General features: G+C 48.1%; 2 protein-coding genes and 1 long non-coding RNA gene across 9 annotated transcripts; 2 read left to right on the top strand and 1 right to left on the bottom strand.

The window, feature by feature from the left end:
- Window positions 1-682: 682 nt before the first annotated feature.
- LOC117676033 (voltage-gated potassium channel KCNC1-like) lies at window positions 683-15003 on the bottom strand. Of its 7 annotated transcripts, XM_034435166.3 has the most exons (5): window positions 8629-8749; window positions 6829-6874; window positions 6234-6349; window positions 4986-5484; window positions 683-3391 (listed from the first exon to the last, which is right to left on the bottom strand). In XM_034435166.3, the coding sequence occupies exons 3-5, from the start codon at window positions 6239-6241 to the stop codon at window positions 2588-2590; spliced, it is 1311 nt and encodes a 436-aa protein (XP_034291057.2). In that variant the 5' UTR covers window positions 6242-6349; window positions 6829-6874; window positions 8629-8749; the 3' UTR covers window positions 683-2587. The 7 variants fall into 7 exon arrangements, with proteins under 7 accessions (XP_034291057.2, XP_087733631.1, XP_087733629.1 ...); XM_087877505.1 differs by lacking the exons at window positions 6829-6874; window positions 8629-8749 and adding an exon at window positions 13903-15001; XM_087877503.1 differs by having other exon boundaries at window positions 4986-6349.
- Window positions 8270-13779, top strand: LOC117676035 (voltage-gated potassium channel KCNC1-like). Its single transcript, XM_034435168.3, has 2 exons — window positions 8270-8898; window positions 10353-13779. Exons 1-2 carry the CDS (start codon window positions 8428-8430, stop codon window positions 11157-11159), a joined length of 1278 nt encoding a protein of 425 aa, XP_034291059.1. The 5' UTR covers window positions 8270-8427; the 3' UTR covers window positions 11160-13779.
- A 3658-nt stretch (window positions 15004-18661) lies between the features above and the next one.
- Window positions 18662-23801, top strand: LOC148112190 (uncharacterized). Its single transcript, XR_015729661.1, has 2 exons — window positions 18662-19807; window positions 21705-23801. It is a non-coding gene; the product is annotated as an uncharacterized LOC148112190 (long non-coding RNA).
- The last annotated feature ends 2627 nt before the right edge of the window (window positions 23802-26428 follow it).

Genomic DNA, 26428 nt, shown 5'->3' with positions numbered 1-26428 from the left:
AAACTTTATTATTATTATATTTGACTTTTATTGCAAGTCTTTGTTCATTCTGAGCCTTTGCTTTCCTGACTTCATCTTTTTTTTTTGTAGAATAGAATAGAATAGAATGGAGTGGAGTGGAGTGGAGTGGAATAGGAATAGGAATAGGAATAGGAATAGGAATAGGAATAGGAATAGGAATAGGAATAGGAATAGGAATAGGAATAGGAATAGGAATAGGAATAGGAATAGGAATAGGAATAGGAATAGGCCTGGAAGGGACTCTATCACTTCTTCTCTATTAGCAAGAATTAGGTCCAGCCTATATAGCTAATTCCCTCCTCTACGTTTTGGATGACAAAGTTGTCAGCTAAGTTGGTTAGAAATCTGTTCGATCTCCCACTTGCTGCAGAGTTTGTCTCCCAGTTGATATCAGGGTAGTTAACGTCTCCCAGTACTACTGTGGTATGTTTCCTGCATACATTTGTTAATTGATTAGCCAAGAGTTTGAGGGAGGCAAACACAATTGGCACCCAAAGAGATGCAGTCAGGCCATGCTTTGAATTAGAGACGGTGGGGAGAAATGGACCACATATGTGGGCCTTGGGGAAGTGGGGAGTCTCCCATCTCTCTGGGCAGAGAAATTGGGTCAGGGCGATGGCTGTGAGGCAGGGGTTGAGATATATCAGTAAAATACGATAGGTTTCTGCTTGCATCTTTTTTTAATTAGAGAGATACATTACAAAATCTAAAAACTAAAATTGATTACATAGAAAATGTGGAATGAAACTATAAGAATTGATTAATATATTTTTGAATACACCTTAAGTCAGTAAATGGTCAGTAGACTAGCCAAGGTTGCAGAACAATTATTCCAATTCCTTCATACAAATATTCTTAAAAGACTATTTAATTGGACATTGTCAGTGATACGTTCTACAGAGTTTGCAATGTTTCCATTGTTAAAGTATAATTCTATTATAATTCTATTATATTATAATTTGTATTATAATATACTGCATGTTTGTCCGCATTTGTGGGATGTAAAAAAGTCAAGATAGCAGCTAGAAGCACGTCATTAAAGCCCCGTCCTTTTTATGTCTCATCATGATCTCCAGATTGTGGACAATATCTTGACTTTTTTTGCCTTCCTGCGGACACCCTGATGTACTGTCCACTACCACTGCAGGGACAGTTCTTGGTGTCCTGATGAAATTCTCTGCAAAAATGTCTTCCAAAGAGATTCACAGAGATTTCCAGAGTTTTGAAAACATTTTCAAAAACGTTATTAGTATAAGGGATAAGGTTTTCTTGAAAGAAGATACAACTGCTTCAAAGGTTAGTGTAAAAAAAAAGGTCAAGGATTTCCCTGTCCAGTTGTCTGACTTTAGTGGGTGCTGTTTGTCTCCATTTCTTAGCTGAGGGAGCCAGTGTTGTCTGAAGGCACCTCTGTGGTCATGTGGTCAGCATGATTGTAGGCCGAGGCACATGGAATGATGTTACCTTCCCATCAAAGTGCTAATCGCATTTGCATGCTTTTGAACTACTAGATGGGCAGGAGAAAGTTTATTGATGGGCTTCTAATTTGCAAAAAAACAGGCAAAGAAAAATCAAGTTGTATGACAGGTGTATGAAGAGCCTGGTAAATATACCAATGCATGAGGAGGAATCCAAAATAGCCAATAATGAAATATTTAAAACTCACAGACATACAATATATGCCCTACTGTCGTGATGGCGAACCTATGGCACACGTGCCAGAGATGACACATGGCGCCATTTCTGTGGGCATGCAAACCATCGCCCTATATCAGCTCCACCATGCATGCAAGCATGCCTCCCGCTGGCCAGCTGATTTTCGGGTCTCTCCGGCGCATGCGGAGATGTGCGTGCATGCCCAAGCCACCCCTCCCCTCCCAGGAGTCTCCACACGGCCCATTTTGGATGCCAGGTAAGTACAGGGCTTGTGTAGAGGCTCTCGGAGAGCAAAAAACGGGCCTACAGGAAGTCCAGAAATGGGCTATTTTCACCCTCCTGGGGCCTACTGGAAAACCTCTGGAGCCTCCAGAGGGCGAAAAACAGGCCTACTGGAAGTCCAGAAATGCTGACTCTGTATACCGCTTAGAGAGGAGTGTGAAGTGCTATGAAGCGGTATATAAGTCTAAATGCTATTGCTATTGCTATATTCCTCTAAAAGTTGTGATCAAACTCAGGCCAGCCTTCCCTACCGGTGTCTGCCATATGACCTCACCTTCCTTTTATCCTCAGCCAGTAAGGATGCTTGCTGGAAAGGAAGGCGCCATGATCAAAATTTCTGATAGACTCCAAATTAATAAGCTTGTGTCCATAGTAGGAAAAAGGCTGCTATTTGCCAGCTAAGTTGGAAGCAAGAACTTTTACAAAATTATTCTGAAACCTTTTGAAAATAAGACTTTTGTGGGGATGATCATGTCCATTGCGGAGAAGTTCCAGGAGTAGACCGAGAGTGGCTTTATGAAAGCATTAACCTTTCATACGGGAAGACACATGTGGCGGGCTGAACGAGCAGAAGCAGTTTGGAAGTAGACGTCTTTTCCTGATGAAACGCTGGCAGCATCCCACCCACCCATCATGACGGCAAGGTGATCATTTGTCTCTTTCTCTTCTCTTCGATCATGACCGCATCGTAATAGCCTTGGAATTTGATACAGAAGAAGGGGATTGGGATGATAATGGTCAGGACACCACATAGTGCTGTGCAGGCTCCAATCAGTTTACTAACTAGAGAGGTGGGTACAATGTCTCCATAACCTACTGTAGTCAAGGTGACTACCGCCCACCAGAAAGCTGAGCCTATGTCAAGAAAATGTGTATCTGTGTTATCTTCAATTATGTCTACAAAATAACAGAGAGAACCAAAGAAAAGGATTTCGAAGAGTAGAACCAGCAGGAGGAGGAAGACCTCTTTGATGAGGGCCCTGGAGGTATAAGAGAGCACTCTTAGCATCAAAGGAGTCTCCACCAGCTTGAGGACCTTCAAGAGTTTGAAGAAGTACAAGGCACGCAAGAAGTCCAGCCAGAATACAAAATTTGAATGGCTTGTGGGATGCCCAAGCAAGGAAAGCTCAATGTAAACGGGGAAGAGGGAGAGAAAGTCAGCTACATTCAGTGGACTTTGGAGAAATTCCTTCTTATTTGGGCAGGAAAGGAGTCGCAAAAAAAATTCAAGCATGAACCAGAGGACGCAGAAAAGTTCCGAGTGAAGGAGGTAATGCGGCTTTGCATAAAAGGGATTGTCAGCTTCAGTGTGAAGGACGGAAGTGATCTGGTTTTCCAGAATGTAAATAGGAAAAAAATTGGTGTCTTCAAAAGCTTTGGCAATAAAAAGACAGCATATCCCTATATTGAAGAGCAGACACACAGTAGCCAAGCCCTGTTGGGGGAAAAGAGAGGAGGTCAGAAGGATGGATGGATTGCTTTATCGATCACATGTATACGCCACTCATCTCACGGTTCGAGGTGAGCCTGACCCTGATCATTCCTGAATATCATGATGGCTGGGCAAAATGCCAGCTGTGCAAGTGAGTTAAGGAGCCTGAGTGGCGTAGGAGGCTAATGCCTCCTAAGGCAGCATTTAACATCCAGCTGCCTGCAATTACTGCGAGTTCAATTCTTACCAGGCTCAAGGTCGACTCAGCCTTCCATCCTTTCTAAGGTGGGTAAATTGAGGACCCAGTTTGTGGGAGGCAATAAGCTGACTTTGTATAAATATACAAAAGTATGAAGGCTATTGCTTAGCGCATTGTAAGCCGCCCTGAGTCTCCGGAGAAGGGCGGCATATAAATCAAATTTAAGAAAAAAAAAAGTTACAGATGCTCAGCTTTTAGCACACGGATCACCTCTCCTATCCAGGGCATAGGAGTGAACTGTCTGAAACTAAAACCTCAGGGGAAATGATGACCCCTCATCAGGGGTGAAATCCAGCAGGTTGTGACAGGTCCTGGAGAACCAGTAGCAGAAATTTTGAGCAGTTCAGAGAACCAGCAAATACCACCTCTGGCTGGCCCCAGAGTGGGTGGGAATGGAGATTTTGCAATATCCTTCCCTGCCACGCCTCCAAGCCACCCCTATCAAGACATACCACGCCCAAGCCACGCCCACAGAACCGATAGTAAAAAAAAAATGGATTTAACCCTGCCCCTCATTTTCTTAAAATTCATTCTTATTCAACCTCAGTCGGCTTGAGAAGATGTCCTTGCAAAGAGAAGAGGATTTCAGAAAAATCCCCCAGGTTGACCAGTGGGGCTCCCTTACATACCTAAGACTGGCTGGCGAAAGGTGGATCTGAATAGCCGGTCCTTCAGAGGACAATCCCCTAACATCTGGTTCTTCTCCCCTCCCCCCCCCTTCTCTCCATTTCCATTCATAATCTCAGGAAGAGCCTCCTCCCAGGCACTCCCTGGAGAATTTCTCCTTCCCCTAGAAAAATTCAGGGGAAAAGATGTCTGCCCAATTTCTCTGCTCATGAACTTGGGGAAGAATTGGAAAAAAATATCCCATCTCTGGCCAGCTTTGTCTGAAATAGAGGAGGAGCTGGAAGAGGCTGGAGGAAGGCTGTTTCAATGTTGCATAGGTTGATTTTCACCCCACGGGGAGCTAATCAAATCCCCATTCTTACTTTTACTACTATTATAACGAGCAGCAAGATTTATACTTGATGTGCCATGCTCTTCAATCCTGAAGGTATTTTCTTTTAACGCCTGAGAGAAATGGGCGTCAAAATGAATAAATTGCCCTTCAGCTGGCCCTGAACTACACCAAATGGCTGCCCTCCAGCTGCCCTAGGACTCTCCCTGCAGGGGGACCAAGGGCTCAGCGCAGTTCTGAAAGAGTGACCAGCCGCTTTACGCTAACAAAACGGGCGAGTGCCTTTGGCTCGGCCTCGGGCCATGGCCCCTGAAGAGGCCGAGAAAACCACTGAGCAATACTGCAAAGAGCACAGGCTGCCCCCCAAAACCCTAGCTGACCTTTGCGCTTAAACTGGAGAAGGGCTTCTCAAACATGGCCCAGATTCTGGTCCGGCATCGGCCCCTCCAGGTGCTCTGGTTCCTTCCCGGTTGGTCCAGGAGCCCAGCGACTGCTTGGTCTTCCTCCCAGATGCCGTACTCTTCCTTTTGCCCCTCAGCGATGGCCAATTTCTGCCAGCAGCAGGGTGCCAGGGGTGCGTTGCTGAGCCCCCAGAAGGCCAGCTCCTCGTCCAGGGCTGACTTGCAGGTCAGGTCAGGGCAATGGAGCTGTTTGGTTCTGTAGTAGTTGAGCACCTCCTCAAAGAGGCAGGAACTTCTGTCAAAGAAGAACTCCTTGGTGTCCGGATCGTAGTCGAAGGTGGCGGCTGCCTGGGGCTCTGTCAGGTGGCATAGCTTGGTGCCAGGGAAAGCCTGGAGGGTGCTGACATAGGTCTCATACCGGAGACCCCCAATGTTCAAGGAGATCTTTTCCTCCAGTGGTTTCATCTCTTGCGACTGGCTGCCAAGGACAGGAAAAAGTCTGTCATCATTGTCATCATCTACAATATTCATCCAGGAGATAGCAGAGGCTTTGTTATCCAGTGATTTGGTTCTAACTAGGAATCATGGAGGTATTATTAGCATTATTCTTACTATTATTAAGAGTCCAGCCCTTTTAATAACGTTTCAGAAGAAAAGTGATGGGAGACTTCTAAATAGGCTGAACTCTCAGGCTCTTGGATCGCCTCCCTTTCCCCTAGGATGAGAAGAGAGGGCAGAAAGGGGAAAGGGAGTTGGTGGGGCTGCTCTTGCAGCCCCTTCCTCCCCACTGCTCTGTCTCTTTTCTGATGGAGATCAATCCAAAGAACGTGGAAGAAGGTCTCAACTTCACAAATCTAGCAACTGGGTTAATGCAACAGGCAATTGCTGAAGCTGCGGTGTGCTTTATGGCTTAGAGTTATTGTTTAGCATATTACAGCAAATTACTTCCTCCCAACATTTCCTAGTTAAGGACAGACTTCTGCAGATCACAATCACACTGTGTCTCCAAACATTTAGAAGAAAAAGGTTGTCCACCAGAGACAGCCCTCAGATACTATCTTTCCACTTCATCCTACATCAGTGTAATTCTTTCCGGTTGTTTCTTGACCACTAAAATCAGTGGCCCAGAAGTACGTAATAAAATATCAAAAGAAGTATTAAATTTAACTCATTCATTTTAGCACCTAAGATGAAAAAAACGTTAACTCATCTGCTTCTTTCAAATACCTGACCATCGTTTGGATGGCTCTTTCCAGCTATGGAGCCCAAAGTAATTAACACGCCAATTTCCTCAGAAAGATCCAGGCTGAACAGGAAACTCGGTTGCCTCTTTAATTGTCTGCCTAGGGAACGTGAATGATTTGAAAAATGAGGATTTTTTTTTAAAAAAATTAACCAAATGCATAACATTTCCTGAAATTTTGAGCAATTATTTCCATAGCTAGCTAAATGATTTATTGAAAATTATAAAAATTATAAAAATAAATATATGACCATGAGAAAAATAAGAACTACAATTCAGTTCTGAAGCTCACAAATCCCATAATCTGAGAGTAAAAAGTTCTGGTTGCAATTAAATGTTAAACATATTCAACCAGTTTGTGCCCGAACAGAAGCAGTAGTAACAACTCAAGTCTCTTACAATCCCACCCAAATGAAAGAACCAGATCTGGGTCCTTCTTGGACAAAGGCGGTTGAGTCCCTGGAATCGGTTTTAGCTCACTCCTCCCCAACATCAACGAATGCCACTTTTCAACTCCTGGTTCCTTCCCCAGCTCTGCTAAGGCTCCACCAACCATCTGGTTAGGTTTTATATTTTTACCTTTAATCTTGTAGAGCAGTTTTGCAGAGTGCTTGGAAAACGTAGCCTGCAAAAGGAAGAAGAAGAGGAGAGAAAAACAGGCTGTGCTCTGGCTCAAGTCCACCTCACAGAGGCCAAAAAACAAATCCAGGCTATAAACAGAGCCACCAGAGGGATGGGGGGGGGAAGGGGGGGGGATAGATTGCATAAGATCTTTTCCTGAACAGCATGCTCTGTCCCTTCCCCTTGCTTTGGCAATAGCAGTGATGTTCTTCTGTGTTTGATTTTTTTTAAAGTTTTAATTTTTTAAAACACACACACGAAGAACCAGCTGTATTTTATTTCAGAAATTGAGCAATTTTCTTTCCAAAGCAAATGTAGTCAAATCATAATATAACTTGACCATAATTATAAGCATCTTTAGACAATGACAATGTGAAACTCATCAGCCGCGATTCTAATGATCGTAACCAGCTCTTTGTCAGTGGCCTAGAAGGACAGACGACTGAACTTTCAGGCCAACTTTGTCAAGCTGACAAAGAACGGAGAATATGAAGTCTCCGATGGGACCCCACGTTTCTGTTGCCCCCTGGACCCAATTTCTCTGGCCAGAGAGATGGGGGAGCAAAGGCCCACGTGTGCCATCGTCCATTTCTCCCCACGGTCTCTAATTCAAGGCCTCTCTTTGGATGCCCTTTGTGTTTGGTTCCCCCAAAAGCAGCTCCAGCCGGCCAGTTTGGCATCCTGGCTAAAGGACCAGCACAGAATCCACCCATCCTGCCCAAGACAGAGGCAGCCCCCATCGCTTCCAGGTTTGGATAGCAGAGAAACTAACGGGGAGGCTGATCAAATGCATTTCGGCCATTTGTTTTAGGTGGGTAAGGGACCTGGGGAGAAGAAGGGGCTCAGCCAGGTCCTAAAGGGCCAGCCCCCCCCCCCGAGGCCATCTGGTCTGCCGCCACCACCCCGCTTGGCGCAGGAATCCCAGAGATGGGGGTGCCCTTTGAAAAGGCGGCCTCTGGCCCTCTTTGCCCCCCCCCCCAGAAGCAACTGCTGAGTTTGTTCTTGATTAATTTCTGCCAGTTATTTCTCTCAGGCTTTTCCTGAAGGGAAGGGACAAAGGAGCTCGCAACTCGACATTGAAGGGGCGGCTCCCCTTGTCAAGGCAGCTCATGGCCCCCCCGTGAGAGAGACGGGGGTCTTCATTCCCCCCCCGTGTCTCCCAGGAAAAGCCCCCTTGGGCGGGGGCTCCGGGCCAGGACGGGGGGCGGGGCGGCTCTTCCCTCCTTGAGCCTCGGGCGGCAGGTTCGCTTCGAGCTGGGCGGGGGGCGGAGCGCAGCCTCTCCGGATTGGCCGCCTCGCTCAGCCGCCCGAGCCTCCTCCGCCGCGGCTCTCGCCCTCGCCACTCGGGCTGCGGCCGGCGGGCGGGCGGGTGAGGGGCGGGGGCGGCCCGGAGCGCGGGCAGCGGCGGGGCAGAACAGAAGCCCGCCGAGCGCCTGGCCAGGTAGCCAGGTGGGCCGTCCGAGGGCAGCGAGAGGAAGGCGAGCAGAGCCCAGCCCGACGGCTGCGAGGGCCGGGGAGAGCGGCGCCGCTTTGCCTCTACGGAGCCCCGCGCCGGGCATGGAGGAGCCTCCGGGCCGAGTCACCCTGAACGTGGGCGGGCTCCGTTACCGCCCCAGCCGCGCCACCCTGGCCGCCTTCCCGGGCACCAAGCTGGGCGGGCTGGTGGAGCCCGGGGCGGCGGCCCGCTTCGCCTACGACGCCCGCGCCGGCGAGTTCTTCTTCGACCGCAGCGGCCGCCTCTTTGAGCAGGTGCTGCACCTGTGCCGCAGCGGCCACCTGCACGGCCCCGCCGCCTGCCGCGCCGCGCTGCGGGCCGAGCTGGCCTTCTGGGGGCTGGCGGAGGCGCGGCTGCCCGCCTGCTGCTGGAGGAAGCTCTGCCCCGACGACCCCGACCAGGAGCCCGAGGAGGAGGGCGGCGGAGAGGACCGGCGCGGCCTGCTGGAGCGGGGTCCGCGCGGGCCGGCCGGCCGGTGGGCGCCGTGGGCCTGGGCTCTCCTGGAGGAGCCGCGCTCGTCGGCCTGGGCCACGGTGAGCCGGCGCGGGGCTCCTTCCTCCCGGGGACAAAGCGCGGAGGGAGCAGGCGGGGCTGAGCCAAGGAAGCGGGGGCGGGGGCTCCCTCTGGGTATGGCAGGCGAGGGGCTTAATGGGGGGAGAAGGGGAGCGCCAGGAAGCCCAGCCTCAGCCCAGGCAGGAACGAGAAGGGCCCTCAACCCAAAAGTTTCCCCGGGGGAATGGCTGCCCTCCCCCCAAAGGCAGCGAGGTCCAAGACTGGGTGGAAGCCCGAGATTCTCGGCCGTGCCCCGTGTAGCTGAAACTCCGTGGGCAGAGGGCCTCTCAAGACTGAGGGGGTTGTGGCTGTTTTTTATCTTTGGGATTTCCTGGTGGTGTCCCTTTCTCCAGGCTGACCAATCCTTAATGCCTCTGACCATTCCTGGAACATGCTCTCTCCTAAAATGCCGTGCATGGTGCAATGTTCTGGGTCAAAATAAAGAAAGGAGCAGGGAGCAGGCGTGATCCTGAGCTTCTCCTCCTGTGGATGTGGCCTCAACCGACTCCTTGTCTTGTACCTGCATCAGACTCTTGCCTCATGTGGTGCTTCTGCCCACCGGGTGCTTTTCTCCTCTACTGCTGTTCCCGCTCCTGCCCATTTCATCCCCCTTGGATTTTGTCCCTCCGATCAAAGCCATCCTTTTCCTTTTCTGCTCCTTGTTTCACCATATCTCTAAATAGAGATTCTCTAATCTCTAAGAAGGCTCTTCTGAGGATTGGAGGGCAGATGGGCAAGCTAATTTAGAAACCTCATAGAAGCAAGAAGTTCGAACTTGGCCTGGAGCCGCTTGCTGGGATCTGTTTTCAGGGTCTCCCTAGAAAAAACTGTTTGACACCATAGAGGTCTATCGCTGTGATCTAGTCATGAATATTCTTTAAGTGATGAGTTATCGATCTTGGAAAAGGACACGTTTCATTTTCAATGTTTTCTAGCCCAGCCATTTAAACTCCGGAGTCCTAATTCCTTCAACTAGGGCTGCAGAACAGCTTCTGATGACCCAGAGATGTGTGTTTTGGTTTTTGTCTTCCTTTTGTAGACTTTTCAAGGAGGAAAATAGGAGTGGAAAGTCTTCAGATGGCCCAAACCACGCCACCAAAGTCCAAGGACAGAATGGTTAAATGATGGTGGTTTGGTTTCAGAATTTAAAGCTGGAAATGGAAGCAGTTAGCCTCCTATAGACATCCTCCACTTATTCCTACCACTATTTGATGGGAGGGGGAAAGTAATCAGGAAGAACTCAATCACAAAATAATAGAAGGGAGAAATCGCACCTACAGGGGAACTGAATGTACAGTTGTATGTAAGTTTAAGGTGAAGTGGTGGCCCTTGGCTGGCGGTTATGGCTCTGTAACTCCTCTGGGTGGTTTACCGTCGAGTTGGGGAGGTGATGTTCCTGGCAACTGACATGGGGTCTCCCTCTCCTTCCTTGTAGGGCTTTGCAGTCATGTCCCTGCTGGTCAACGTTGCCCTCATCATCATCCTTTGTGCCAAAGGAGGCCAACGTGAAGACTTCTTTGAACACCACAACTTCACCCACATCCACCACCCCTCAATGGAGTTGTTGTGTCCACAAATACCTTCTCTCCTCCATCTGGAGCTCTTCTTCATTCTCTGCTTCATGTGTGAATTTGTCATCCGGCTCGTTTCCTGCCCAGACAGAAAGAAATTCTTTCGAAAGCCCCTGAATGTGGTCGATTTCTTGGCGCTTTTCCCAGTTTGCCTGGACCTCTTTTTCAGTCGACGTGGACACCAGCCTGGAGCTCTGCCGTGTTGGCTGAACTTGTCCCGTGTGGTCTATATCATCAAACTCTTGAAGGTCTTCAAGCTGCTGGAGACCCCGCTGATGCTGAGGGTCTTCCCCTACATGTTCAAGTCCGTCTTGAAGGAGATTGCCATCCTGATGTGGGTTTTCCTTTTCGAAATCCTTTTCTTTGGCACCCTCATATTGTTTGCCAGCTTGATCAAGGAGCACCCGAATAGACCGTTTGATGACATCTTCTTGTCCTTCTGGTGGGCTGTGATCACCTTGACCACCATCGGCTACGGCGATATATATCCCATCCAGACAGCTGGCAAAATGGTTGCGGCCTTTGCGGGGCTTTGTGGCCTGCTAACCATCATCATCCCCATTCCCATCTTTTTCATAAAATTCAAGCATTCTTATACTTCCGCTGTAATTAAGGAGAAGAGGAGGAGAGAAGAGAAGGCAACGCCAACTATGACATCCTCAGAAGTCTAATGCAGTGACGGAGGCTTTTATTTTGGGGAGGAAAGCCCTTTCCCTTCCACACCGCCCTGCAGAACGTCCAGCCCAATTCAGTGGGATGGTCCCACGCTGCTTCTCTTGCTGACCTTCGTCCCTGCCGGGTCCCCCTGCTGCTCTGGCCTGTTTTGCCTTTGAGATGAGTGTATCGGGCTCTGCCACGTTGCAACGGCAGCTCTTCGTCCTTCGGAGAGGCATTCCAGAAAGCAGCCTGTAAACGACCCCTGCAGCAACCTCACAAATCAGGTTTCTTATGGTTTCCACTTCCATTCCGATGAATCCCTGGCAGGGTGGATTTGATTTAAATCGAGTTGATTTAAATCATGATTTAAATCACTAGTAAAAAGGCTTGATTTAAATCAACTCGATTTAAATCATAATTTTTAAAGAGCAACTGTCATCTTTGCTACTCCTTTGACCCACTGTTGACTCACCGATAGTCCCAGTGTTGCAGAATATACAGCCTCGTGCTACATAACTCAGCTCCATTTCATGCTGAATAAACTAAATTATTTATGTATCTTAAATAGAAAACTATCTTACGATAGATTTTTACCCCAAAAGTTTTTTATTAAAATAAATTCAATAAAAATCAAAAAAATCTGATTTAAATCAAAAAAATCTGATCTTTTTGATTTTTTTTAAAAAAATCATTGATATTTATCCACCCTGATCCCTGGCAAACCCTTTACTGTCTCCCAGTCTGAGTTTCCTTCCGGTCGTCTTGATGCCCTTGTGCCATTTTGCAGTGCCAGACGTCCCCTCGGACACCTTGGAGCCTAGGCAAGGGCTGGGCTGCTCCACTGTTCCAGAGAACCGAAAAAACCACCTCTCTACCACCCCCGTGCGAGAGTCAGGACACTCCGAAGCTCCCCTGCCCATTCCTGGCAAGGCAGGCCCAATGAATTACGCAACTAGTAGTAATGCAACTCTTTGGGCTGCCCAAAATTTATGTTCCGCTCCCGGCTCAAGGACACGCCTGCTCCCTCCCTTGGTCCTCCTGAAAGAGGTGCGTGGGGAGAATGAAAGGGCTCCTCTGGGTCAGGCTATGAAGGTGCTGGCCCTCCAGAATTTTGCCTAGCTGGCCAAGGCTTTCTGTCCATGGGACAGCTTCCCCAGCCCCAGGGAGGCTGCCTTTCTCTGCCTAGGGCAGCCAGAGGGCTCGTGCCAAGCCGCCTTGGCACCAGACATGCCAGCTGGCCCTTCGGTGCAAGAATCTTGTTTCACCCTCGGCCACTGAAGCAGTTCTAGCTCTCGCCTTTCCTCTCATCCCCCTTCCTGCTTATTTTCTCCTCCCCACCCCCCAACCCATCCTAACTGCATGGCCTTCAAATGACCGTAATCTCAAGCAATAAAAGGGAGGTTGGTTTCAAAAGTTTATTTCCTTGCCTTGAAATAGCTTCTTTGTGGGTGGAGGAGAGGAGAGCAGTGGTGTTAGTGTTGGGGTGTAGAAAAGCAGGTTTTTTCTTCCAACTAAGATGCTTTTCTTCAAGTTCATGTAAAGCGTGGTCCATAAAAGTCATCCTGCAGGAACCTCAAACAGGCCTTTGTGAGGCCATTTGCAGTCTTGACACCTGACGGGCTCCCTAGTGGTCCTGCACTGTATTCACAGGCCACCACCCCCCACCCTCCCCCCCACTGGCGAGGCTAATCTGCACAGGCACCCAAACTAAGGCCAACCAAAGCTTAGAGGGCTGTGCAGACACTCCTATATTTTAACCAGCCTGACTTCACACAGTGTGTAAAAATATTGTGCCTGCCCCAAGTAGCTGTGCTATGCTTGGAATAGGCAGCAGGAAGTAAATGAGAGCCCAAGAGAAGTTTGTGGCATCTCGAAATGGAGATTTTTAATCACATGGAGATTTGTAAACTTCTGTGACCTTCTTGAACTCCTCAGCAACTTCAGGCCACCACCTGCAGCAGGGCTTCAGCAGGGTTTCATACTTGTAAGTCGGTTGTGTCCATACAAAGCTCAGCCTGCTGGGATCCCAGAAGTGCCATTTTAGGGCTCCAGAGAAGATGCTCTGGGTGTCTCTCAGGTCTAAGACTAAGTAAGTAGTACCTGCTTTCTTCGTCACATCAATCTGAAGGATAATTCTGTGAACATGACTGCTCTTTGTTTTTCCTGCTCTGCTTTTATTTAGCTTGCGCTATTTACTTGTATTTGATGGGGAAATGTCAACCATTTACTGTCCTGTGGAATTTTTCCCCAGCAGCTTCCAATTTTTTTTTTTTTGGCTGAAAATTTAAGCTATGTAACTTTGTAAAACTTCACTAATTTTAATGTTTTAGTCAGCCCCATTTTTCCAATTATTCTTTTGAAGATAGTAGCAAATTTATGCATCAATGAAAATATTTCAGCACTTTAACTATATGACAATATTTGTTGTAAAACATTTCCTAAAATTCTGATTCAGAAGTTTTAGAAATACTGAAATTCAGCTTCCTTTAAATAATGCTTTTGCATTATACATCTATGATGCTAACTTTTAAACAGCTCAATTTTAGCTATTTTTTTTAATTAAAGTATCTGATTGTTACATAAAATACAAATTTCATATAAATTTAATTAAAAAATAAAATATAGTAAACTGAGTAACATGTTTTTGTTTTAAAATCTCAAACTAGTAAAGGAATGGCAATAACAGAATTTAGGAATTAAAAAAATCTGAGGAGCCATGATAATTGAAAACCACAAATATGAGAAACTGGCACTCACCCATTTATAAGTTTCCTCCTCTCTTTGCTTGCATTTTAGAAACCACCACTTCTTCCCAGCAGAGGGAGTTCTTGGACTACCTAAAGGTGGTCCAAGATTTAACTAATCACTTTAGAGATGATTAGGGGGCTGGAGGCTAAAGCATGATGATGGGTTGCAGGAATTGGGTATGTCTAGTCTAGTGAAAAGGAGGAGCAGAATGACATGATAGCAGTCTTCCAATATTTGAGGGGCTGCCACAAAGAAGAAAGGACCGACCCATTCTCCAAAGCACTAGAAGGCAGAACAAGAAGCAAAGGATGGAAGCTAACTAAGGAGAGAAGCAACCTAGACCTAAGGAGACATTTCCTTACAGTGAGAACAATCAGTGGAACAGCTTGACTCCAGAAGTTGTGGGTGCTCCGTCACTGGAGGCCTTTAAGAAGAGATTAGACAGCCATTTCTCTGGAATGACGTAGAGTCTTCTGCTTAAGCAGGGGGTTAGATTGGTTAGGTCCCTTCCGACTCAGTTATTCTGTTAAAGGTGCAGCTGGGGGTGCAGAATATATCTCAAGGATTAGCCGAGTATCATGAGGCCACAAGAAAAAGGAGGTCTTGATCAGAGCCCCATTTTTCCTTCTGGGGTATAATGATATTAGAATGTTGTTAGCTCCATTTTCTTTGCTCAATACATGAATTGTACATTTACAAAGGGTGTTGGTAATTCCAATCACTGCGTAGTGGCCCTACAGTAACTAAAAACTAATAAGACTATCTGTAGCTCCAGGTTGGACCCTTGGATGGTCTTTGAGCTTTGTTTTCTTGCAGCTTGAAGACTGCCAAACCTGGTTTTTACTGGCTATTACTACCTGTTTCCACCGACGTTCTTCAGAGGAGCAGAGCTGCCTAGCTGCCATTTTCTGCTCTGGGGTAAAAATCATGCCTGTATTTTCTGCCAAAGCAAGGCCTGCGCTCTGTTTAGTGGGGTTGTCCAGTGTGGAGTTGGGCCTTCTGTTGGCTGCTTCTGGATTGGCTGGCATGTGGAAGGAAGAAGCCCTAGCTGACTGGCTGGTCAGTTTTGTTGGGGACATTCATGCAGTACCCTACTGGCAGCCTCCCTCCATCCCTGCCTTAAGGAGTTGGAGCTGGAGGTGATGCCCAGGGCTCTTCTGTATCCCCTGAAGCTCAACTGCCATTCCAGCCCTCTGCCACAGTTGCATCCATCTCAGACTGTCCCAGGCCCTCCAGATGAGGGAGAATGACTGGGCTATTTGTCCTTCCTGGGTGGGCGATCCACCATGTGCAGCTCTTCCTCTTCCTCCACAGTAAGCTTGTAGGGCAGCTGAATATTTGGAGGACTGTGGTTGTTGGGATGCAGCCTTAGGAATGGCATGGGGAAGATGGTTCCATGCACAGCAACAGCTCTCCAGCTCTACCAGGATGGGCAGGTGGACCCTTCCTTATTCCTGTGGATGGGGGAGGGGATGTCTTAGCCTTTGCCCCTCGTGGTCGCAGGTCCCTTATGTTTGGATCTCCTTGCTCAGTTCACCAAAGAAAGCTATCGATGCAGGGGGGGTGGGGGTGGGGTTCTTACAGAGCCTGACAGATAACTGGGCCTGAGGTCACCCTTGGGTCTCTCTCCTCTTAGGCCAGCATCCGCACCATGCATTCTACAGTCTGCCTCCTCCGTTATTCCTGCCTGCAACCATTGGGGGAACCTCAAAGGTTCTTTTTCAAAAAGGCAACTGGACTGGGGGGTGGGGTTTCCCCCTTGAGGAAGTTGTTTTGCTTTTCATCCAAGAAGCTTCATCAGTTCTGATGGTGGGTGCGATGGAAGGATAGGTACTGGCAGGATGGATGGGGTAGGGGAAATGGAAGGACTGTTTCTTTACAGCCATCTGATGGTTGTTGGCACTCTCATTGAGGCCACTTGGGCATTTATCTGTGCCCTCAAGGATGACCTGACTCAAGTGCCAATGGGTGTGGAATCTTCTTGGCGTTGCTGAAGCGGCTGCACTGTTGCTGTGCATGGAAGCCATCTTCCCCATGCCATTCCTAACCGCGGTCCTTTTCAAATTCGTTCCCTGTTTTAGGCCGCGCGCTTCCCAGGGCCCCTTGGTGAGATGGGTGGATAAGGCAGCCACGCAGAAGAGGCACGAAGGGCTCCCCCCGCGCAGGCGACAGGGGCTGCTGGGGGCTCCAGGCGAGCTTCGTGCCAGCGGAGGAAGCGCTCCGGAGCCGATCCCGAAGAGGAGCCGCTCCCCTTCCCAAGTGGGGGGACTCGAAGGCCGCCTCCCGCTCGACCCTCAGCCGAGGGCGGCCGCCGATCCCCCCGCTTCCCCTGCCTTCGCTCCTGGCCGTATAAGGCTGGCAATCGGCCCCTCGAGGAGGAGGAGCCCCCGCGACGGCCATGATGTCACCGCGCATTTTGGGCTACAATAGCAGGAAATCCTGGCGTGTTTGCCCGGACAGGCTGACCAAGCCGCCCCCCCCCCCCCAGGCCCAGCGCTCCGCCTCGGCACCGCCGGAAGGGGGGGAGGGGAACCAGGGGAATTTCCCCCCCTCCCCCGGCGCCAAAGGGGCTTCTCCTCCGCGAAAAAGCCCCTTTGGGACAACCGGGACCCGGAGGCTTGCGAGGCCCCCTCAGAGCCCCGGGAGGGCCAGATGGGGGGAGGGCTTCCTGGGCATCCCCGCTGCAGGCTGGGTTGCAGTGGGAGGCTGGGCTGGAGGAGCTCCAGCTGAAGGTGAGGGAGAGAGGGAGGGAGGCGGCGGCCAGGGACCAGCCTCACCGAATGAAAGAAGAAGAAGAAAGGCCACTCAGTGGCTTCAAATTCAATGGCTTCTGAAGGGAAAAGCCTCTGGCAGCCGCCGCCCGGCTGGGCCTGGTTGAGAGCCGGCTCAGAAAATCAGACCCACAACATTCTTTGAATGCAGGGCTGACAAACTGGTGGCCCCCAGCCGGATGGGTCAGGCGCAGACCATGGCCCACCCCAGTTCCGCAAATGGGGAACACGGCGCAAAATGTCATGTGACGCCGCAAGTTTGACACCTGGGTTCTAATGAGACTCACGAAGGAAGTCAGATCTTTGATACAAATAGTGGCCCCATTGACCAGACAACATGGTTTCCGTGGCTGCCACGCCACAATGTCAGGGGGCTTGTTTGCTTTCTTCGCCCTGTAGTTCTGTGATCTCCTGGTGGTCTCCCATCTCAGTAACAATCAGGGTTTGGTCCAATGGAGCAAGGCAGCCATTTGGAGTCACTGGTTGCATTTGCATACATTTGCATAGCACCGGAGGTTGCTTGGAGGAGCAGCTCACCGTGAGTTCAAGAGGACTCAGGCTTCATCCATACCATCTGCGTTTGTTAATCTGAGTAAACAAGGGCAACTAGAAATCCAAGTACACGAGGACAGATTTGATATTGTTGTCATTAAGGAAACTTGAGATGACATGAATGGAATATACAGCCAGGGCTATTTAAATTGTTTAAAAGAAACAGTTCTACCCAGAGAGGATTTGGACTTGCAATTATAGTTAAGAAATAACTACATCTGTACAGAAATACAACAGAAGAATGATAAAACCTGTGTTTTGATTGCATTTAGGTGAATATAAAAGGGAAAAAGAATGACGTTGCCAGAGGTGTTTGGAAATAGAGGAACTTTTTGCTAGTCACTTAACTGAGTTATGTAGGAAGCACATCACAATAGCAATGGGGGACTTGGTACCCTGACATCAACAGGAGACAAACTGCATCTAGTGGAAAATCAGATTCCTGACAAATTTAGCAGACAGCTTTGTCTCCCAAAAGGTACAGAAGGGAACTAGAGGGTCAACCATACTAGACTTAATTCTCATTAACAGAGATGAAATGACAGAAGGCGTTGGGGGGGGTGACCATGCAATATTGGAATTCCAAATTATGCAAGCACAAGCGATAGAACAAAGTGAAACTAGAGTCTTGGATTTTAAGGAAGCCGATTTCAATCAATTTAGAGATTGAGAAGGATTCCATGGATGAGAATCCTTAAGAAGCTTGGGAAACTTTGAAAAGTGAAATTATAAAACTGTCCAGTCTAGCAGAATTCCAATGAAGAAGACAAATAAGAGATCTCAAAAGAAAACAGCATGGCTGCACAAACTGAAAAACAAAAAGGACAATTATAATAATGGAAAGAGTGGTACATAACCTAAGGCAGAATATCAGCAAATAGCCCAAACCTGCAAAGATGAAGTCAAAAATAACAACAAAAGCTTCTTTCAATATGTAAACGGGCAACCGGTCCATTAACGGGAGGAAAAGGCAGGAAGGGGATAAGCAGCAGAGAGACAGCAGAACAGCTTAATTCATCTTTACACAAAAGGGAAAAACAGTCCAATCTATAAAAAAAATACTGTCAAACGCAGATTAGGAAAGCAAGTCAAAATGAGTAAGAAAATGGTAGGAACCCCCCCCCTCTACTGTGGACAAGCGGCCGGGGCTCCGTCCCTGGAGGGTTTCAAGACGAGCCCGGCCAGCCATTGGTCTGAAGTGGGCGAGGGTCTCCTGCTTGAGCAAAGGGGCCGGACTGGAAGACCTCCAAGGTCCCTCCTCGGGGCCAAGCCTCGCTTCAGCCTCGGAAGAAAGTCGGTCGCCAGAGGCCGCTGGGGCGGGCAGGAGGCGGCTGGCCTTTGGGGAAGGGGCTCCTGACCCCGCCCTCCAATTCTGGCAGCGGCTGGGGGGGAGGAGCAGCCCCGCCTGCTCAGGGGAGGCCCTCCCGCCAAGGGGGGCGGGGAAGAGGGAGCCGCGGGAGGGCTGCGGGAGCTCCAGAGCCGGAGAAGGCAGGTGGAAAGAAAGGCGCCGAGGCTCGAGGAAGGGGAAGCCCGCAACCTAGAAGCGAGCGGAGAAGCAGCGCCAAAAGCCGGACCTCTGGCGGAGAAGCCGGTGCTCTGCGGCTGCGATGGCCGGACAGCCCCCCGAGGCCGGTCGCAGCGTCTCCCCGGGGCTTCCCTTCAGACTCCTTGGTTCGGCTATTAAAACCTGCCGCTGCTTTCTTCTCGCTTTGAAACAAAGCCGCCTCTGGCGCTGGGCCCGGCGGGGAAAAGGAAAGGCGCGGAATCCAACGCTCAAGTGCTGCTTAGGCCCTTGTTTTTAAATGCTTTGATCTGCACCGTTAATTTAAAAACCAAGTGAGCCCAGAATGGGACTTGGACATTCTGAAAAACAGGCAGGAAAGTTTGGCTTTAACACCTGGGAAGCTAAGTAAGGGGGAAACTGCCCCCCCCCCCATCTCCATGCTGCACCCAGCACTGGGAAATTGGACAGGCAGCCAGCACTTCTGCTGTGTTTCCATGAAATCATCAAACTTGAACTCTGAAAGTCCCAGATGGGAAAAGCAGGACAAGCCTCACATTATTCCGATTATTCTGCTTTATTGTTGACTATGAAACAATCCCTTCTTAAGGGCCTCTTCTTTGCTTCCAGCTCCTTTGACAGAGCGGCTCCTGTGTCCGTGTGCTAAGCAGTTCTCTCTGCCTGTGTCCTTGCAGGAGCCCCCCCTCCCCTGCACAGTGGGGGAGTCCAGAATTGAGGAATAAGCCACGTGAAGGCCAAAGGGAAGGGCAACGCCAGCCCACAAGCTTCCTCCACTGTGCATTGCAGGGCCAAAGGCCTGGGGCTTGGAACTGACCTTGACCCTACCTGGATCCTGGCATTCAGACCTTTGGACGGATGGAGAAGCTCTTTCCCAGAGGCCCAACTCAGACTGGAGCTGTGACAAGAAAGTTTCCTCCACCTCTGCAGAACAACTTGTGAGCTGCTTTTCAGATCTTGCCCTGGAGGGTGGAGCTCTATAAAGACCCTCTTCCATTCTTCCTCCTGGGCCCCAGACAGGAGCAGTTCAGGACCAACATCAAAACTTATTTAGCCTGTCCTTTTGCACTCGGTGAGATAACTAAGTAACTAAATACCCCACATACAATAATGCACCTTAACAGAAGCAATGACGACGGTTGAGGAAGATGTTTTAGCACAGTTGAAATGATCCTCTCAAGTGACCATGAAGTCTCAGACCTTCTGATGTGCTTGGCAAACTTTGTGGAGATCTTTCACAAAAGCAGCTGGTGAACAGCCCACTTTTTGTCCAGCCAGGGCAGAATGTCACTGCTCAGATCAGTGGCCCAAATGCTCCTCTGGCCACCCCGCGGGCCATCTGGTCAAGGCCGGCTGAGCTGCAGGTGGGCGGTGCTTCCGTCTCGGAGGTCCCAGGACTGGGCTGGGTGGCTCTCGTGGTGCTCTTGGTCTTGTCTCTGACTTTCTGCCAGTTCTGTGGGCGTGGCTTGGTGGGGAGGGTGTCATGTGATTGAGTGGGCATGGCCAACTTGATGTCCTTCACAGCAAGGTGCCGTCCCACCAAGCCACACCCACAGAACCGGTAGTAGAAAAATTTGAGTCCCACCACTGCATAGAGCCCAGCGTTCTAGTCTGTCAAGATCCTTCTGAATCTGCAATCTGTATTCCAAAGTATTAGCTATTCCCACCAGCTTGGTGTCATCTGCAAATATCCCCTCATTTAGATCCTTTATGAAGATGTTAAAGAATACTGTGCCTAATACAAAGACTTGGGCTTCCCCACTGCTTATTTCCCTCCATGTAGATGTAATTCCATTAAGGCCTATGTCATGTTGAGAGTGGCTGGTCAGCCAGTTACGAATCCATCTGGTGGTGATGTCTATCCCACATTTTTCTAGCTTATCAAGAAATAGTTTGTGCTCTACTTTGTCAAATACCTTATTGAAGTCACAGTGTGTACAATATTTTCCTGATCCACTCATTTAATCACTTAGTCAAAGAGGGCAATTTTGTTTTCAATGGTTCGCATGTGCATAATGCGAAGAAATATTTAATATAGATAAGTAGATAATGGGAATTGAATATCATAAAAGTTGAATTTTAAAGTTAATTATGTACAAAATATGTACATATGATTGCAATAATGTATAAACCTTTTTTTTTTAAGATTTGAAACAGATGAAGGATGGTTAACAACTGCATAATAAAATGAGCTAAGGACTTTGGGTAGAATTTACAGTTAGATCAATGGAAGAGAATGTGGATAAAAGGACTGAAATTCACATTGTGCTAATTTAAAAGATAATTTTTATAAAACAAAGTACTGTTTGTATATTACGGTAGATAAATTATCTAAGATGAATAAAGGTATTTCCAGGCTAATGTGAGAAATGAGAAAAACATGAATGGACATTTTACCATGCTGGGGGTGGGTGGGTGGGGGGAACGGGACTTGTGAAAATATTTTAAAAATTGAAAAGGAAAAAAAGGAAAGGAAACAAATACATATGGTAGTACAAAGAATTTTGAAGACTAATATTGAGATGAAACCAGAGCTTTTTATTAGGATTTATGGATAGTCCATTAGGGGGGAAAAAAACTTACGGAAGATTGCTTTTATATAAGATACTCCAGTAAGACAAAGTATGCATAAAGATGGAGAAATATCCATCAAACACCCACAATGGAGGAATGAACTGTAAAGAATGAGCAAATATGGCAGAACTGACCTGTTTGGTCAGGGATAAGTCAACAAGTACTTTTACAAAAGAGTGGTAACCTTTTTATGGACTTTTTGCTGAAAATGGGAACAAAACTGAGATGGTGATTTCTGGAATGGATAATTGAAAAAATTGAATTAGATTGCTGTTATGAATGTGTTTGCAACTGCTGTAAATAAGAGTGGAAGTCAGTTCTATAATTAACCCCAAAAGATTTCCTTTAATTTTGGTTATTGTTTATTTTTCTTTGTCTTTGTTTTTTATACTCAGCCAATAAAGGCAAAAACAGACCAAGACCAACTCAAGAGCCACTGCATAAAGAGGCATCATACAACCATTGTCGGAGATCCCTAATTTTTTAGGCTTGTGTGTCTGTTTCAGAGAGGCCCCCCGTGAATGTGTTTCCGCAACAAACATCTGACAGAGCATCTTGTGTCATGCCGGAGGCTTTGGTGGAAAGTGAGCTGAGAGCTAAGGTGGGCCTAGTTCAAAGAGGGGCTGATCAAGGGCTCCCTGCCAGAGTGGACGGAGGTCCTGAGTGGACGGAGGTCCTGAGTTGCACCCTCCTGCACCCTTCAAGAGTTTAATCAATGATTCAGATTATAATATTCATCTGGGACAGCTAACACCCAAGAAGAAATGAACCTTTAAGTTAGAGAAGCAGTCTGAAAATAACAAAATGAAAATTAATAAAGAGATAAAGGAACCAAAGAAACCTGCACAGATGCGGAAGAGAGGAATACCCAGCTTGGTGGAAAACATCTTGGAATAGGAATGGATTGCAAGTTGAAGACGAACCAGTACAACAACGTGGACTGAAGCAGCTGGTGCCTCAACAGAAGAGCCATTTCCCCATCCCAGGGAGTACTAATTCTACCCCAAAGCGATTGGGTTGGGCCCTCCCTTGAGTGCTGTGTAGGACGTCTTGCTATTCAGAGAGACTGGAGGTGGTCCTAAAAGGGGCAGGGAGGGTAATCGGGAGCAGGTACAGAATCGTATCAAGGAGAGGGTGGGAGGAGCCTTGCGCAAAGATGGGAGCAGGTGAAAGCAGTTGCTGAAGAAACTGAAAGGCTGCCACACGGAAGAAGGCCAAGATCTGCTCCATCACCCCAGAGTGGGAAATGTCTCATGTTCTAGGAAGACAGAGTCTGATTGGAAGACCCCAAAGAGGAAAAGCAACTCTGCAGTGGAGGAGCCACCGGTGGTGTGTGTGTGTGTTTGCTCTCTTCCTTGGCAGGGCTCAAGCAAGAGCTGGGTAGCTAGGAGTCTATGGAGGATAAAGGACTGCCAGGGGAAAGAAGGGTTCACAAAGGAATGGACTGGGGTTCTGCTGCTGCCCCTTGTTCCAGCAGATCCATTGGCTTCTCAAGGCAATTCTTTCTGCAGGAAATCAATCTCTCTCTCCCTCTCCCTCTCTCTCCCTCCCTCCCTCCCTCCCTCTCCATGGGGAAGATGTGCACATAGGGCTAGGAAAGGGGAACAAAAATGGCAGAGTAGGCTTCCCCAGCAGAGATTAACACACCCACCCAAGTGCAGCTTTTATTCCACAACCATGGCTCAACCTTTACTTCCATGCTCAATGCCACTTTGCTCAATAACATGCTTTTGCAATGTTGCTTTAACTGTCCCAAACCCTTGAAAAATACAGACCCTGCTACCTGCACAAAAGCCTGCCAAGTAGACCCCCCCTTGTTTTCTCTTGCTGAAAGCACAGCTTGAGGCAGGGGGTGGGCAAGGGAGAGGAGGGAAGAGGGGAAATGTGTTGAGAGCAGAATTATGGTTTGCAGCAAGAACCTCTAAACTTAGGGTTCGTCTCCTGTGTTGCATAGCTGCAGCCTTTTCAATTGCCAATGAGTTGCTCTTCTCAGGGCCTCCCCATTGCAGACAGACAACTGAATGCATGTCTGTAAAAAAACATTTTCCTTCTTAGCAGGTGGGGAAAGATGTGCTTGTCTAGGAGGTGACCAGGCTGAGCCTGAGGGAGGGGTCAAGCGAATCATCAGTTTTGAGTCCCTTCACACCCACAAAAGATCTAAATCCAGCCCTCTGGAGTCTGCTGGCCCTTATCCACTGTCAATTTGCTTTGACGGTCAGTAGTTCAGATTCTCGGAGAGCTGTTAGCATGCAACAGACTGTATTCATTTGAACTGCTCTGGCTTCTGATTTCCTGCCCTGGACAGCTTCTTCTTTCCAAGGTTCCTGCTTCTTTCCAGGTTCTTGCCCCCAATTAGGAAAGAGGGTTCAATACATAGGAAGTTTTCCAGTTGCAAGGTGGAAATCGTAACACGGGATGCAGAAACAAGTTATTGCCTCACTTGCTAGTTGGCAGAAGATAAAAATTAAAGACTCTCCAGGTCTGCTCGGCTTCTGGATTCAGGAAATGTGTTTTCTTGGCAAGAATTTGGAAATGGGTTGTTTTTTATTTGTTTGTCAGCGTGTGGCTTTTGGGGGGAGGGGTGTTTGTGTGTGTAAGTTTGTGACATTGTACTCCAGCCCACTGCCTTGGGATCCCTTGGTGATACTAAGAAGGTTGACTCCTCAGCTTCTTGGACAGCCCAGGTTGGCCTGATGCTGCACCTGCCATGCGGCTAAAGTATTTCTTGCATCAAGTCTTGGTGACTATATGGTCACATCCTGCTGCTTTCCAGGCCACAGTGCAAAGGTGGCCTCCTATTCAAGCACACACATAGGCTGCTCCACTCTCGATAAGCCCCATCTTCCTGCTCATTTATTGGAGGAATAGATCGAAAGAGAGGTGCTCAGGTTGACACCTTGAGCCCATCAGTGGTTGACTGGTTAGTTTTACTGCCAACTGCTTTAAGGCATATCCTTGTGGTCATTTTTATTGGTAGCTTTCATGGGGAAATTTATGCCTGTTTTGGCCCCTCAAATCCTACAAAAAAGAATACAACTATACAACTATCTGCTACAATGTTAGCAGATGCACAAGTATCAGCCTTGTTTCTGGACTTACTAAAACATTTATATGCTATTTCTCATAAAATATCCCCAAAGGGCTTGCAATCAATTTTAAAGCAACAATAAATGGAAAGAGTTATAGTACGATGTATACATGTTAAAATAAATGAGGAAAAAACTTAATTTGTATCATACTTGCAGTTCAGACTGAATATTCAAGGATGATACATTTTAAAACTAAAAGAAAGGGAAAAGATTTGGGCATGTTTAGCGTCCATGAGGAGCATTCTTGTGTGTGGCCAGTGTCGTCGTTGCACCATTGCCGCCAGGGCCAATCGCAGGGGGAGTGGAACAAGCCAAGATGGCGTTTGTCCAACTCTTTTATAGATGTATCAGGGTGCAAACGGTGATCATGTGACCGTTGGAATGCTGTGATGGCCAGAGCTTTGAGGACTAGTCAGATGTTCAGTGCTATCATAACTGGGCCAATGGCCGAGGACTGAAGATCTTTGCACTTACTCATCACTGATACGCCTTCCTTGTCCAAAAGGGTCACCTTTGCAGAGAGAGACTTGGGAGGTTTCAGGGAATAAACCGCTGGGCCTGTGACTCCCCATATTTAAGGGGAAAGGAAGCTGAAAAAAGGAGGGGGGGGTTGTGCCTTCCTGTAGCTCTTAAGCAATCTGCCTTTCCTGTCAGCTGCTATGAATGTCGGCAGCATTCACTGATCCCAGGCTGAGCTGACCGTCTGTATTCAAGGCGCTCTTGTCAGCATTTCCCCTTCATTCCATGGGTTCTTCTGCAACTTAATTATTATCCAGCATTCTCTCAGCACTCTGCCTGTGCTCAGAGGCACATCTTCTAACACAGTTTCCGGCTGGAGTAATCAAATCTCAAATCCCAATATTTGCTAGTGGTAGCCACTGGATTAAAATCCCTCTCCAGAGGCCTGGCAAACACCTGGGTGCTTTGTTTGGTTTTTATCTACTGCAAGTCAGAGAATGGCCCTTTGCTACTGACCGTGGTCTAATCTGGAGCAAATAAATACAGTGCTGGAACTAAGGAGAGTCAACAAACAAAGGCTAATGGGCTCCCTCCGCTCTGTTGATCCACTGTAACCACAGCCAAATAAGAATAAAAAGGAAAAACCGAAAAGCACACACAGACGGACACCTAACCTTAAGCTGACCTGCCTCTGCAAGGAGGAGATGTTGTGATCACTGTGGCCAAAGGAGTGTGACTAAAGTCAATTCTCCAGATTGCCATTCTGCAGGAGTTGTCTCCTCTAGGGAAGCCAGGGCTGTCTGGCCAAGCAGCCCAGTGTTTAGCAGGGGGTCTTCAGGTGTGTTCACAGGGTCGGAGGGAGGCAAGAGGGCAGCCACAACCATGGGCTTTTAACCAGGGCCATCATCTTGACTTTTTTGACTCTTCCAGGACTTGCCCAAACTTAGATTATTTGTCATGAGGTCGGAGCTAGTAGACAGTTGGAGAGAACCTGGAGAGGAACACTTCTAAAGCTCTCTCCAATCCACTCAGCCTCACCTTGGGTCATGTGACCAGGAGGGGGAGGGCTTAGAATGGCAGTGCACCTGCTGAGCCAAGGGGGTGGGATGGTTCTGGAGTCCCCATCATATGCACCTGGCAAAGAGATAGGCTTTCTAGCAGTGGTCACACCTGGCACCTTGGCTCCCTCTGCAGGCATCCCTTAAATAAAGCATCAGCATAAAAACATATACAACTTGCATAAAATATGAAGACAACACAATAATGGAGATAATATATTAAATTAAGATAAAAACCATAATAAAATCTCCATAGTATGGAGCCATAGAACTGCAACAGGATAGATAGATGTTATAATTTGATGTCTAAGGAAGCTAACCATCTAAAAGCTCCTGGTGGGACTGGGGTGAGATCATCTCAGGTGCCTTGAAATTTCCGGAGGAGGCCTATTCTTGAACAATATGTGTTATCCCTTGTTCCTGTGCCCACTTAAAACCCTGCTCAGGGGACTTGATTTCCAGCGGGGCTGTCCACAGGATGTCCTACAACCAACATCTTCATGCAACTGGCAC

This window comes from Pantherophis guttatus, chromosome 12 (genome assembly GCF_059756535.1).
Source record: "Pantherophis guttatus breed Tessera chromosome 12, ASM5975653v1, whole genome shotgun sequence".
NCBI classification, from domain to species: domain Eukaryota; kingdom Metazoa; phylum Chordata; class Lepidosauria; order Squamata; family Colubridae; genus Pantherophis; species Pantherophis guttatus.
The sequence above is the reverse complement of the archived record's forward strand: the minus strand, read 5'-3'. Positions and strand labels throughout refer to the sequence as shown.